The sequence below is a fragment of the Symphalangus syndactylus genome, chromosome 4, assembly GCF_028878055.3.
Source record: "Symphalangus syndactylus isolate Jambi chromosome 4, NHGRI_mSymSyn1-v2.1_pri, whole genome shotgun sequence".
NCBI lineage: Eukaryota > Metazoa > Chordata > Mammalia > Primates > Hylobatidae > Symphalangus > Symphalangus syndactylus.
Window position 1 is genome coordinate 29,353,400 of NC_072426.2, and position 13,608 is coordinate 29,367,007.

The 13,608-nt window shown below is 34.9% G+C and overlaps 1 protein-coding gene across 9 annotated transcripts in view; it reads right to left on the reverse strand.

Moving 5' to 3' along the window:
• The window catches only part of PCDH15 (protocadherin related 15), a 1,819,045-nt gene that overhangs the window by 227,888 nt on the left and 1,577,549 nt on the right, over window positions 1-13,608 (reverse strand). For all 9 annotated transcript variants that reach the window (XM_055274344.2, XM_055274341.2, XM_055274340.2 and 6 more), the window contains 2 exons: window positions 2,222-2,527; window positions 236-460 (listed from right to left, as the gene is read on the reverse strand). In XM_055274344.2, coding sequence (XP_055130319.1) covers window positions 236-460; window positions 2,222-2,527 — 531 coding nt within the window. The remainder of the gene's footprint in view (window positions 1-235; window positions 461-2,221; window positions 2,528-13,608) is intronic.

Here is a 13,608-nt window from a genome sequence, read left to right on the forward strand (position 1 = left end):
TTCCATGGTCTGTGCACATATTTACTGCCTCTTTCAAATTTACCTTTTATAGTCAAAAATATAGTTATTTCTTATGTATTCATAAATATTTCCATTGGAAAATCTATGTTCTGGGTCTGGTACCACTGTGTCATTAGGAATTGCTATCAAAACATATTATAGGTATAATAGAAGGCACAAAACCTACAAGTAGAGAGAGCAAAGCAGGCAACCAGAAGTCATCTCTAGTCCTTACCTTTACAATCACTGTGACAGTAGCAATACCAGGTGGCATTGTTCCATAAATATCAAAGGCCTCTACCAGAAAAGTGATACTTGCTTCTTGGTCTGGAAATGCCTCATAATCTAAACTCCTTAAAAGGGATAGTTCTCCTGTAAATGGATGTAGTGCAAAAAAGTGCTTCACTTCTGGGCTTCTTATCCGGTAAGACACATTTGCTCCAAGGTCGATATCTTTGGCCTGTAATAAGCAGAAGAATAGTTTTATTAGTGATGTTACCAAAATAAAGAAATACAGGAAGAATGGAAGTTATGTGTCAGTGCCTAGCACAGCATGAATTTAATGAGGACAAAAAGACACTTTTTTTTTAAATAAAGCACATTATTTAACAATTTACCAGGGAAGAGAAGGAGGGATGGGGGAGAGAAAGATGGAGGCAGGGAGGAAAGGAGGGAAACAGTAGTGAGAGGGAGAGTCAGAGAGAGAGAGAGAGAGAGAGAGAGAGATCTTTCTATAAGATTTTGTCATTGTTGAAGTTATTACTATATCTGTTTAACTTGAAAAATCACTAAATGAATTATATCACAGTAAAGAAATAAATATTGTCTTAAATGACTGTTTCTTATTTTCTGCTGATTTGATAATCATGAACAAATATTTTAAATAAAAATAAATACTGAGTGATTTCCATAAACATAATAGATGGCTAAAGTACTATAAGAAAACTACGAAAATATAAGTAGTAATTCTCTTTCACAGGGATCCTGTAATACATTTCTAGAGATCACTCTACTATACTTCCTCTCATTTAACTAGGATTTGAGTAGCAGTTACCTATGTTTTAACTACTAATTTTCTTGACTGATTGCTAAATCAGCCTGAAAAATCCAAGAAAGCAGTAAATTTGTTTTGTTCACCTTTGTATCCCCCAAAGTCTTTGTATCCCCTAGGACAGCATGAATTTAACAACATCAGCAGGAGACTTGGCATACTATATATACTGAAGACATGTTTGTTAAATAAATAAATTAACTAATTATTTAATTGCTAGATGAATGGTGGAATAGATGAAGGAATAATGGTTCTCTCCCTGGCCAGTATTTGCCTTATTTAGATTTGTTAATGTTTATTGCTGAGTTCAATTATGGAAGGGATATAGAGTGTGGAAAACTATGCTAAAAACATTCAAGTTGTGGACCGCAGGTGGAAAAATGGCTTTTTTTTTTTTTTTCCAAAACATACCTCATAGACCAACTGAGTCAGTATTAAATGAGGTGGTTGCTTAAAAAGGCAGATTTATGGATCAGCCTAACCTACTGAATCAAAATGTTCAGGACTTTGTGTAATTTATAGTTGAAAACTTAAAAAAGAGGCCTGATACAGAGATGTCATTAAAAAGGAGAGTTAGATTACTAGAAGATGCATTTTGTGTATTGAATGTGAAAAAAATACAGAATAATGGGTATAAACAATATTTGTAAAATAGAGGGGAAACCAATTTGTAACTCTCTATATTTTTTCTGTGTATACACATTTATGTTATATATGTATAACCCACACAAATGCATATATATATATATATATATGTATTTTTTGACATTTGTGTGAACACAAAGATAAATGTGAAATAAATTTAATGCTGAGTACTCTGGAGGCACAATGTGGGAGATTATTAACTTTTGCTTCATAAACTATTGTATTGACAACTGTTGGAATAAACAGAATATTACTTTTGTAAATTAAAAAAACTATTAAAAAGTATTTCTTAATTTCTTACAAATAGACCTTTCTGTCCTTAATTTTTGGGATTTCTTTAAAGTAGGGTTGCCACATAAAATATAATATGCAATATTGGAGAAATAATAAACATTTATTCATTGTTTATCTGAAATTAAAATCCAACTTGGTGTGTTGTATTTTTACTTGCTAATTTTGGCAAACAAACCCTAATAGCAAATCTCCTAATGTAGGATTCATGTAATAAATGCTTTTTCCACACACCTCTATTTGAAGGATGGTGGTCCCAGCTGGCAGATTCTCTTCAACAAGGACAGTGTATGTTGAATTAGTGAACACAGGACTGTTATCATCAATGTCCAAAACCTTGATGGCCAGGGTTAGAGTTGAATGACGAGGGTGTACTGCTCCATCTGTTGCCACAACAACAAGTTCATAGTAGTCCCTGACTTCTCTGTTAAGTTTCACTGCTGTGTAAATGCTCCCATTGGATGTGATACGAAAAAGATTATTAAAGTTACCCAAACTGTAGTGCACTTGACCATTTATTCCAGCATCAGGGTCTGTTGCCTATTAAATAGAACAAAAAACAAAAAAATTCACATAAGTTTTGATGGGCTACTGTAAATGAGGGTAGTAGTTAACAAATTATGCTATTTTTCTAACCAAATATTATTTGGCTCTTTAAGGAGGAAATGATAATGACAACGACAATACAATGCAAAATTTAAAACATGAAAAATATTATAGTTTAATATTCTTCATTTAAAATTAACATAACAAAAACTGATAATGTCATTAGCAATAACAATACTATGTTATGACAGAAAACTCATAAAAATACTGAATCTTTGTGTCTTATGATTTTAATAGGTTTCGAATTCTAAAGTGAGAAAAAATTTTGTTTTTATTTCATTTAACATAATCTGCTGAGTGACAATTTAAGATTACGTAGGTTTTTGCTCACTTTACATATTCATTTTATATTTATATATGTTTAGTAATAATGTTATGCATTGTTTATAATAAATAATATTTTTATTATGTTATGCTGTTATTTATGTAATGTTTATTATAATAAACATTATTAATCATATTTATTATAAATAATTTTTATAAGTATAACCTGACTTAATCCTCATGCTGCTGTTGTGAGTAAATATGATTAATCTCATTTTACAAATGAGAACACTGTGGCTTATGGAAGGTTACACAAGAAAGAAATATCTCAGTGTCCCAGTTCTTAACACAATACTTCATATATAAAAGTACTTAACAAATGCTTGTGGAATTAATGAACATTAGATGAAATGAAGCAGATTTGAAACTAAATCTGTTCCAAAAGTCAAATAGGATTAAAACTACAGTAACTGTAATGAACCTGCAAGGGACTCTTCTTCAACATTACAATACACATCTCTGCATAAGTGAGAATGTTTGATACCATAATATACCTATATTTACTGAAAATTTGAAGTCATGTAAAATCACTTTGCATTAAAAAAATGAGAAAATATTGAGTAAATATTCATCTAATGAAATGTAGTAAGAATTAATCTTAGCTAAAACTCAATTGTGATACTAATTATGAATCTCACTATCAGCTACTGTATATTTTGTTTTGAAAAGTTCCATGTAAAAGAAACTGAAATAAATCTTAGAAACTGTAAAATATTATATAATTATGCCCCAAACTGTCAACAAGGAAAGGAAGGAAAACAAGACACTTGGCTGCCTTATGATCCAGGGACACAAAAATCACTCGAGGTCCATAAAGCGTGGAATGCAATATGATGTATTTTAACAGCACATATGCAGTGGTATATCCAGTTTTACAGGCACTGGTAAAGCATGCAGAATGGGGATGCTGAATGTTTGTGCCTTCTTTGCAACAAGAATGTCTAAGATGTGCAAATCATGTTTACAACAGTGCTTCTGTATGTCATAATGCCAAGCATTTCAGCAGGATTTGTCTCTTTGACTCATCAAAACACAACTGCCCCTGGAAGTTTAACATCTCTGAGGGTTAATTCTGAGAAATGATAGAAGAATTGCAGAAATACCTGAAGAGAAAAAATACTGTGACAGAGTTGAATAGTTTCTGTTGATATAGTTTCTTTTACTTTTATACTTTGCCTAGAATTTGTATTACGAATTATTGACAAATCAGTCAAGCTGATCATTTTAGTGAAAACAACAAACACTGCCTTCTCCCTTTTTCACCAAATAAAGAGGGTGAAAATTACTCATCAAGTAAATAGATAAAATTGTAAGCCAAGAACAAAATATAAATATGTCTTGTTTCATAACAATAATACCCTTAAAAATTTCAGTCACTTTTTCTGTCTGTGGAATATCTTAAGATCAAAAAAATTAATCATTTATGCAATTAGAAATTTAAATGACTCTTGTTCAAGTTGTTTTTATTGACACATATAATTGAATATTTATTATGGTAGAATGGCTCAATTTGACTGATGTGGCTGTATGTCTGTGTGTTTTATACATGTCCAGCTGCTTAAACATATATCCACTAGGAAACATATCTAAACATATCTAAATTAGTTTTGTTTTTGCTCCCATAGCAAATTATCACAAATTTAGCAGGTGACACAAAACAAGTTCATTATTTTAAAGCTCTATAGGTCAAAAATTCAAGATGGTCTCACCAGGGCTATGTTTCTTTCTGGAGACTCTAAGGAGAAACAACTTCTTTGCTCATTCAAGTTGTTGACAGAATTCAGTTGCTAGAGTTTGTAGAACTGGGATCCCCACTTCCTTGATGGTTGTCATGTGAAGACCAATCCCGGTTTCTAGAGGTCCCCATATCCCTTGGTTCATGACACATTTCCACCATTTTTTTTTTTTTTTGAGACCAAGTCTTGCTTTGTCGCCCAGGCTGGAGTGCAGTGGTGCGATCTCGGCTCACTGCAACCTCCGCCTCCCGAGTTCAAGCAATTCTCCTGCCTCAGCCTCCTCAGTAGCTGGGATTACAGGCACCAGCCACCACGTCCAGCTAATTTTTGCATTTTTAGTAGAGACCGGGTTTCACCATGTTGGTCAGACTGGTCTCGAACCCCTGACCTTATGATCCACCCGCCTCGGCTTCCCAAAGTGCTGGGATTAGAGGAGTGGGCCACTGCGCCTGGCCATTTCCTTCATTTTTAAAGCCAGCAATGGTGGTCAAGCCCCTGTCACATTTTTTGAATCCCTCCCGCCATCTTTTTCCATTTTATCTTTCTGACCTACTCTTCAGGCATCCCCCTTCACTTTTAAGGGCATGTAAGATTACATTACGCTCCCTTGGACAATCCAGGATAGTATCCTCATCTCAGCATCTTTAACCTTGATATATGTGTGTGCATACATGTGCAAGTGTGTGTATACTGCCATATATAAATATATAGCAATCTAAATTTTATGATGGGATTTCTTGTTTTTTTTTTTTTTTTTTTGAAACAGGTCTTGCTCTGTCACCCATGCTGGTGTGCAGTGGTGTGATCTAGGCTCACTGCAACCTTCGCCTCCCAGGCTCAAGCAATCCTCCCATCTAAGCCTCCTGCGCAGCTGGCACTACAAGCACATGCCCCCACGCCTGGCTAATTTTTTGTATTTTTATTAGTAACGGGGTTTCCTCTTGTTGCCCAGGTCAGTCTTGAACTTCTGGGCTCAAGCGATCCTCCCACTTTGGCTTCTCAAAGTGCTGAGATGACAGGCGTGAGCCATCTCGCCCGGCCGGATAGGAGTTTTTGGAGAAAATATCCAAGCATATATTCATTAAGCAGACTGACAGTAAATGCTAAAAGGGGCATCCTCATCAATAGAGTTTCAGAATTTTAATCAGTTTAAATTGGTATAAATTATGATATGTCAAGTACACACACATTTGGACTGAATCTATGACCACTTAATTCACTGAATTCATAGCTACCATGACAAGTAGTATATTTGATGCTTATGGAATAAAAGACTATGATATCCCCCAGAAAACTCCTCTAAAAATTTTAAGGTGACTGAGACACACATCTAATGGAAACAAAGGAAATAGAATATAAAATACAGAGCTATTTCCTTATCTATTCCTATGTCCCCATTAAATTAAGTAGCATAAATAAGGTGATGTAAGTTAAGCAACATGAGCTAGCTAAGCAAGGCAGTTTTACTTATTTACTATTCTAGATGAACATGTAGATGTTAAACAAGATAACCAAACATAGAATCCCTTATTATCAGCAGTACTGTCAAGAACTTTGTTGATGTTTAATATTTAGTCAAGCAGCTCAGTGTATGATGCTATAATGAAAACATATTTTCCTAGAAATCAATTAAAAGTTAATTAAATTTGTTAATAAGAAAAGACATCTCTTTCCCCTTGTATTACATCAAAGCAATAAACAGTAATAGCTGCAACTTTATAATCATCTGTCCATGGTTAACACATTTTTGTAGTATACACCTTACTATGGGGCCTGATGGTGGCTACTAATTTGTGAATGCATATTGCTGGGAAATTGGCTGATAGCCTGTAGTCAAATAAAGACCTCACTGGACAGAACTTTGAATAATAGCCAGAAACACAATTTGCAAACCTTATTCATTAACACCAAAGTTAGAGTATATGAAAGACAACCAAATAATTACTTAAGGAAAAAGTCAAGGGAATTTATTGAACAAAGATTTTTTGTATAATTTTTGAGAACCAATTTTATAGCATGCCACTTGAAAAGGGAATGGGGAAATATATTTCTTAAACACTAAATTCATTCCCCACCCCTTTTTTTTATCATTATCTTCTTAGAATGGTCTGTTACACAATTCTTTCCATCTATAAAAGTGTCAGTCCATTACTGGGAATGCTACCCTGGGGGTTACCAGTCCTGTAGAGAAGACCTTAAAGCATGCCTGTATGGGTGGAATATATTGGGATAAAACCTCAAAGTAGAGGTTGATGTTTGCACTCCTTCCATTGAGAAGTCCCTGGGTAGATTACTTGTGTAATTTACAATGATTCACTTCCGTTAGAAATATGTCAAATATCCATTCAGATTAATTATTTAGATAGAAAATTACATGACAAAAATCAGCCCCAAGGAAATAACTTGAGGACAAAACCAAAATGTTATAGCTATTATAAAGGTGTGAACTACCGTGTAGCACCTAACTGGCCCAGTGTGAAGCTGAGAGAGTGCTTTGCTCTACCTTTTGCTTGTCCTTTACAGCGATTTAAGAGGTCATGTACATCTTTCTCACTTTGAAGTGGGAACCGTAAAAGCTGTTGATCAGGGAGGTTGGGCAGTGCATCCTTCATGACATTATTAGCGAAAATACATTTTTTTAAATTATTATCTATTAACTTAAAAAAGATGTACAATAGTTGTCTTTTTTTTTTTTTTAAGAAGCTGAGCTATTGCAAGGGCTGTGATTATTAGTGTAAAAGGAGACAAGCAATTTAAAGACTCATAATGCAGGTAAATTTTTTCGCTCTCCACACAAATGCCTCAGAATCATTATTGAACAATGGCAAGTAGACTTACTGGCCAGAAGATAACTTGCATAACCTGAGTTAAAATCACTAAAAACATAACCAGAATGAATAGCTTTTCATTCTAGTCCCTAGAAATCTAGAAAACACATATTTAACACAAATAATTTCTCAACGGATCAACTATTATTCTAAGATACACAATAAACTACATTTTATCCTAGGATTCAAGGCTCTACCTGGTCTTGTTCTAACCTATCTTTGTGCATTTATATCCCTCAACTAACTCTCTGACAAAAACTCTATGTTTTAGTCAAAGGTACTCCTTTGTCAATCACCACCAAGAAACTCTCAAGTGTCAGTGGTTTGTTACCACTGATGTTCCTTTCTCACCTATACAGCACTCATTGCGAATTCCAAATCCAGCTTTACTCTGTCTTGTCTTTAGTCAGAAGAGAGGCTAAAGGAGCAGGCTTTATTGGAATACGAAGCTCATGTGGTGCAGGAAGAAAAAAAGACATGAGATAGCCAAGCTGCAGCTTTTAATGCTTCTGCTTGGAGGTCAACATATCACCTATATTCCTGCTTCACTGTTCAAGGCAAATCACATGACAAGGCCGATGTCAAGGTGTGCAGAAATAGCATTCCCTCACATAGTGGAACAGTGATAAATCAGAAACACTTTTACAATGTACTACCCTGGTTTTCCTTGAAATGACCATGCTTTCCCTCACCTTCCCTGATAGAGGTTTTTTGTTTGTTTGTTTTTATTTTCCCCCAATCCAACTTAAATGTTCAAAACCTAGCTTCGGTTCTACTTCATCTGGGAAACCTCTTCTTTCCATGCAGCCTTCTGGTCCCTCCTGCACATAGCAAAACTTACTTTTTATTGCTATTTCAGTATGCTGTGCAATTAAATAATTGGCCTAAAAATCTGTGGTGTATCCATGTATTATGGAATAGGAGACACTGTTAGAGAAAATAATCTATAAATTGTTTTGTGGAGTGTACAATGTATGAGAAGTGGAAAGTTGAAGCACGGATGGAAATATGGTAGAGAAGTAAAAAAAAAGATAGCAAGCAAATAAAAATAATATTCCTATAGTTGAGTGTTATTTAATGCAAATGAACTGAAGGCATCAAATTAAGTAAGACAGTTTAAGCTGCTCCAACATAGCTTGCAGACCTCTTACTAAGTAAGCATTAGGAAGAAACTTTGCACTAAAAAGCTTTACATATTCAGTTCTCATGTTAATGGTAAACACTTGAAGATTATGACATCAATGCTTCAGGAAAAGAGTTGTTGTCATGTTCATGTTCATACAGCAAACAAAGTAATGTTGTTTCATGTTCATTAAATGTATTTACATAGTAAGGCTGTCTTTTCCCTTTTTCAAATAGTCCTTACAGTGCTGAAAACGAAGAGGAAAACCTGGGAGCGCTCATTCCATATTTCTCCACCATTGCTTAGTATTTATAATTATGCACTATAGGTTGAGTGTGTATATACCTCTTTATGTGATGGTAAAAAAAATCATATATTAAATTATATATAGTTTTCCAACCTCTTCTTCTATTTCTCCAACTTCTTCAGTCTCATCTTTTTCTCTGTGGGCGAACATATTCTAAGCACTAAATCTAAGTGCATTTTGCCATACTAACCTGCTATTTCATGTCTGCTTTATCCAGTCATAAAATCTTCCCCTTATTTCCAAAACTGATTATTCTTCAGCCCTAGTATCACCTCTCAGAAGCATCTGAGTAAGCTAAATGCCTCATCTCCATGCTCCTGAAGCTCACTGTATGTTTCTTTACCACATGACCTATTGCTTTTTTTCTGTAATTTTTTTAATAGCCCACATGAAATTAAGAATTCATAAGGCCAGGATGGCTTATTTATATCATACAATGCCTGTTTTATTTTTCTTTTTGCATTGACATAGGTTAGATATGCAATAATTTCTGCCAAAATTTCTTCTGAAGCTATTTCCATTTTCAATTACATATCATTCCCACCCCAACCACCCAAACACATGAAGAAATAAAAATTGCCAATTAGTATTTATGATTTTGTCTTAAAAGAAGGTATGTTTTCTGTTTATTAGATGAAATGTAAGAAAATAGGACACATTTTGTTCTTCAAATAAAAACTAAGTGATCACATAATTACTTATTAAACTTTGTCCTTCTGTACATCTTATTGCTTTCTGGTTTTCAATTTTGTCACTGTATTAGTCAGTTTTCACAACGCTATAAATAACTTCCCAGAAACTGGGGGATTTATAAATGAAAGAGGTTTAACTGACTCACAGTTTCACATGGCTGGGGAGTCTCAGGAAACTTAACAATCATGGTGGATGATGAAGGGGAAGCAGGCACCTTCTTCACATGGTGACAGAAAAGAGTGAAGAAAGAACTCCCAATCACTTATAAAACCATCAGATCTAGTAAGAACTCACTCACTGTCATAAGAAAAGCATGGGAGAAGCCTCCCCCATGATCCAATCACCCCTCTCCTTGGACAAGTGGGGATTATAGGTCCCTCCCTCAACACATGGGGATTACAAATCGAGATGAGATTTGGGTTGGAACACACAGCCAAACCGTATCAGTCACCTAGAATTCTTTAAGGAAATCTATTTCTAGGTCAGTTTTAAAGTAAGTACAATATATATACCTATTTTTGTATAATTAAATATATTAGTTTAACTTTTAACAGTCTACTCTAGCATTGCTTAACCTTTTTCATTATCAACTCCTGTCAAAAGAGGATTTTTAGATTTTTTTCTTTCTAATAGAACCCTTATGAATTTGTACTTCCACAGATATATTTAGGTATGTATATTATCCATGCTTTTATACATAAGAAAAGTAAGGTTTTTTTGTCTCCCAAAACCTGATTTTATACATTGGAAATGATCTACCATCGTTGAGAATGCATGCTCTAGCCAAAAAAGAGTCCCCTGTAACTTCCTTATATACCATAAACATTTCCACATAAGCATTGTTCTTTCAGCACACATTACAGTGGCATGACTTTCTAAAATGTCTGTCCATATTACTATATGGGGCAACTCAGGGTATCTCTGAGCTTGTACTCAATACTCATCACTTCTTAAGTAATGAAATAAGGGAAAAATACCATCTCCATGAATTGCATTTTATGTGATAATCTGCTTAGCCCAGGCCTTCCTATTTATTTGATTGTGCTTACATTTTCTGCCAAGTTATAACACAAAGTATTGTGGTTTGTTTTCTTAAATAGCTATTTTAAATAGTCTTCTCTATGCTTATTGAATATGTGACATTTTGCTTATCAGGTGTTTTTATAGGTCCTATACACTAATCCAAGTTTTAATTTTCTTTTTCTAGTATTCTGTTGGCTTCAATATAAACATGCCCATGCATTGCTCCGAAGAGTCAAGAGTAATCTATACCTTAAGCATTGTCCTTCTGCCTGTCACAGGGCTTTTCGTTATATTACATTGTCTCACAAATCATTTTCTTGTATCATTTCTAGAAAAAAATTCTTAACTGGAAACTGAAAAGAACGTGACAGCCAGATTGGATTCTCTATGAAATTCTATACAATTAAATTTTCTGGATAACATTCAAGTAAAGGATTAACAGAATTGTAAGTAAAACAAGAGCAATAAAAATGCCTCTGGATAGTATAATAACTATTTAATGAGAGAAAAATATCTCTTAATTTCCCAATGCTATCAATCATTTCATTTGCTGAATATAAGCTCACATTTTTCCCAAACAATAACCATAAAATTAAAGGGGTTTTTCTCTATTTTACACACATTGTCACAATTTTACCTACCTTGATAACATCACAGGGAAAGAGCCAGATATAGTTTCCAGTTTTATTTTATCATCACTCATGCCTTGAGCTAGTTTAGTAATTTTCAGCTGTTTCATTACCTTAATCTGGGATGTCTCCGAATAGGTTGATTTAAAAATGTATGTTATGTATTCATTTTGCTGACAACAATTCACTGAAGTAACTGAGGATCATGTTTTCTACTGTCTTGTCCAACACAGTAATTTAAATTAGGAAAACAGAATTAATTGGAAGAAACAACTTATCTTTCTCTATTTACTCCCTGGGACTGCATTCATTTGTAAAGAAAAAGAGCTAAGATGTACAAAATGTGAAACTGCCTTTTGAATTAGAAGTTATGAACTCAGATTCTGCTGTGTTCTTCCTTTTCCAGCTGCCTTCCTTCAGATATACTTTCCTAGTACCTTCCTGTGTGCTACTATGTAAATAGTAGGTAACTATTTTAGAATCATTCCTCAGCAGCAGGCTTTATGCAAAGTGCTGTCAGTTTGTTTCCTTTAATTGTGGTGTAAACAGTACTGCTGCTTACCTTAATATTAATTATATACACACATTTTTAGAAGTTACAGATATATAAAAGGCTCAGTACTTTATTAACATCCTTTTTCTGGTAAAGAGAAAATAAGCCAGATTGGAGATTAAAAGGTGTAGGAACCTTCATTTGGATGCCATTCCTTTGTTAATTGTTAGCATGTAGGCAATAAGAGGAATATTTTAATATCAATTGGCCAAGCAGAAACTTTCCTGAGAATAACAGAATGTTTTCAACGACATGTTATTTGTGGAGTGTAACTGTTCCACAGGAGCAGTCTAGTCAGTAGAATTAAATGATACTGTATACTAGAACTGGAATCTGAAATAAAATAGAAGTGGTAAGTTTATAGGCACACTCTGTTTCATTGCACTTGGCTTTATTGTGCTTCATGGATGTTGCATTTTTTACAAATTAAAGGCTTCTGACAAAAAGCAAATATATTGGCACCATTTTTCCAATAGCGTGTGTTCATTTCATGTCTCTGAGGCACATTTTGGTAATTCTCAGAATATTACAAACTTTTAAATTACTACTGGATCTGTTATGGTGATCTATGATCAGTGATCTTTGAAGTTACTCTTGTGATTGTGTTGGGGTGCCACAGAACACACCATATGAGAGCAAATTTAATTAATAAAGGTTCTATGTATACATTTTTTTGACACATGGTACAAGATGAGATGGTGTATGTGTTCTGATTTCTCCACCCACTGACCATTCCCCCATCTTTATCACTTTCCTTGAGCCTTCCTATTCTCTGAGACACTGTGAAATTAAAATTAGGCCAATTAATAACCCTAATATGTATGGGCTCTAAGTGTTTAAGTCAAAGAGTTGTGTGTCTCTCATTTGAAATTAAAAGCTAGAAATAATTAAGCTTAGTGAGAAAGGTAGGTCAAAAGCTGAGAAAGCTTAAAAACTTGGCCTCTTGTGCCAGTTAGCCACATTGTGAATGCAATGGAAAAGTTATTTCATAAATTAAAAGTGCTACTCCAGTGCACACACAAATGATAGGAAAGTGAAACAACCTGATGTGAAGCTGATGTGAAGAAAGTTTGAGTGGTCTGGATAGAAGATCAAACTAGCCACAACATTGCCATAAGCCAAAGCCTAATCTGGAGCAAGGCCCTAACTCTCTTCCATTCTCTGGAGCTTGAGAGAGGGGAGGAAGCTGCAGAAGAAAAGTCTGAAGCTAGTAGAAGTGGGTTCATGAAATTTAAGGGAAAAATAAAAAGCCATCTCCATAACATAAAAGTGCAAGGTGAAGCAGCAAGTGCAGATGCAGAAGGTGTTGCAGCTAGTTATCCAGAAAATCTAGCTAAGATATTTGATGAGGGTGGCTACACTAAAAAAACAGATTTCCTTGCCGGGCGCGGTGGCTCACGCTTGTAATCCCAGCACTTTGGGAGGCCAAGGCGGGCGGATCACGAGGTCAGGAGATCGAGACCACAGTGAAACCCCGTCTCTACCAAAAATACAAAAAATTAGCCGGGCGTGGTGGCGGGCACCGGTAGTCCCAGCTACTCGGAGAGGCTGAGGCAGGAGAATGGCATGAACCCGGGAGGCGGAGCTTGCAGTGAGCCAAGATCGCGCCACTGCACTCCAGCCTGGGTGACAGAGCAAGACTCTGTCTCAAAAAAAAAAAAAAAAAAAAAAAAAAACAGATTTCCAAGGTAGATAAAACAGTCTTCTATTAGAATATGCCATCTAGAACTTCCATAATTGAAAAAGAGAGGTCAATGCCTAGATTCAAGGTTTCAAAGGATGGGCCTGAATTTCTTGTT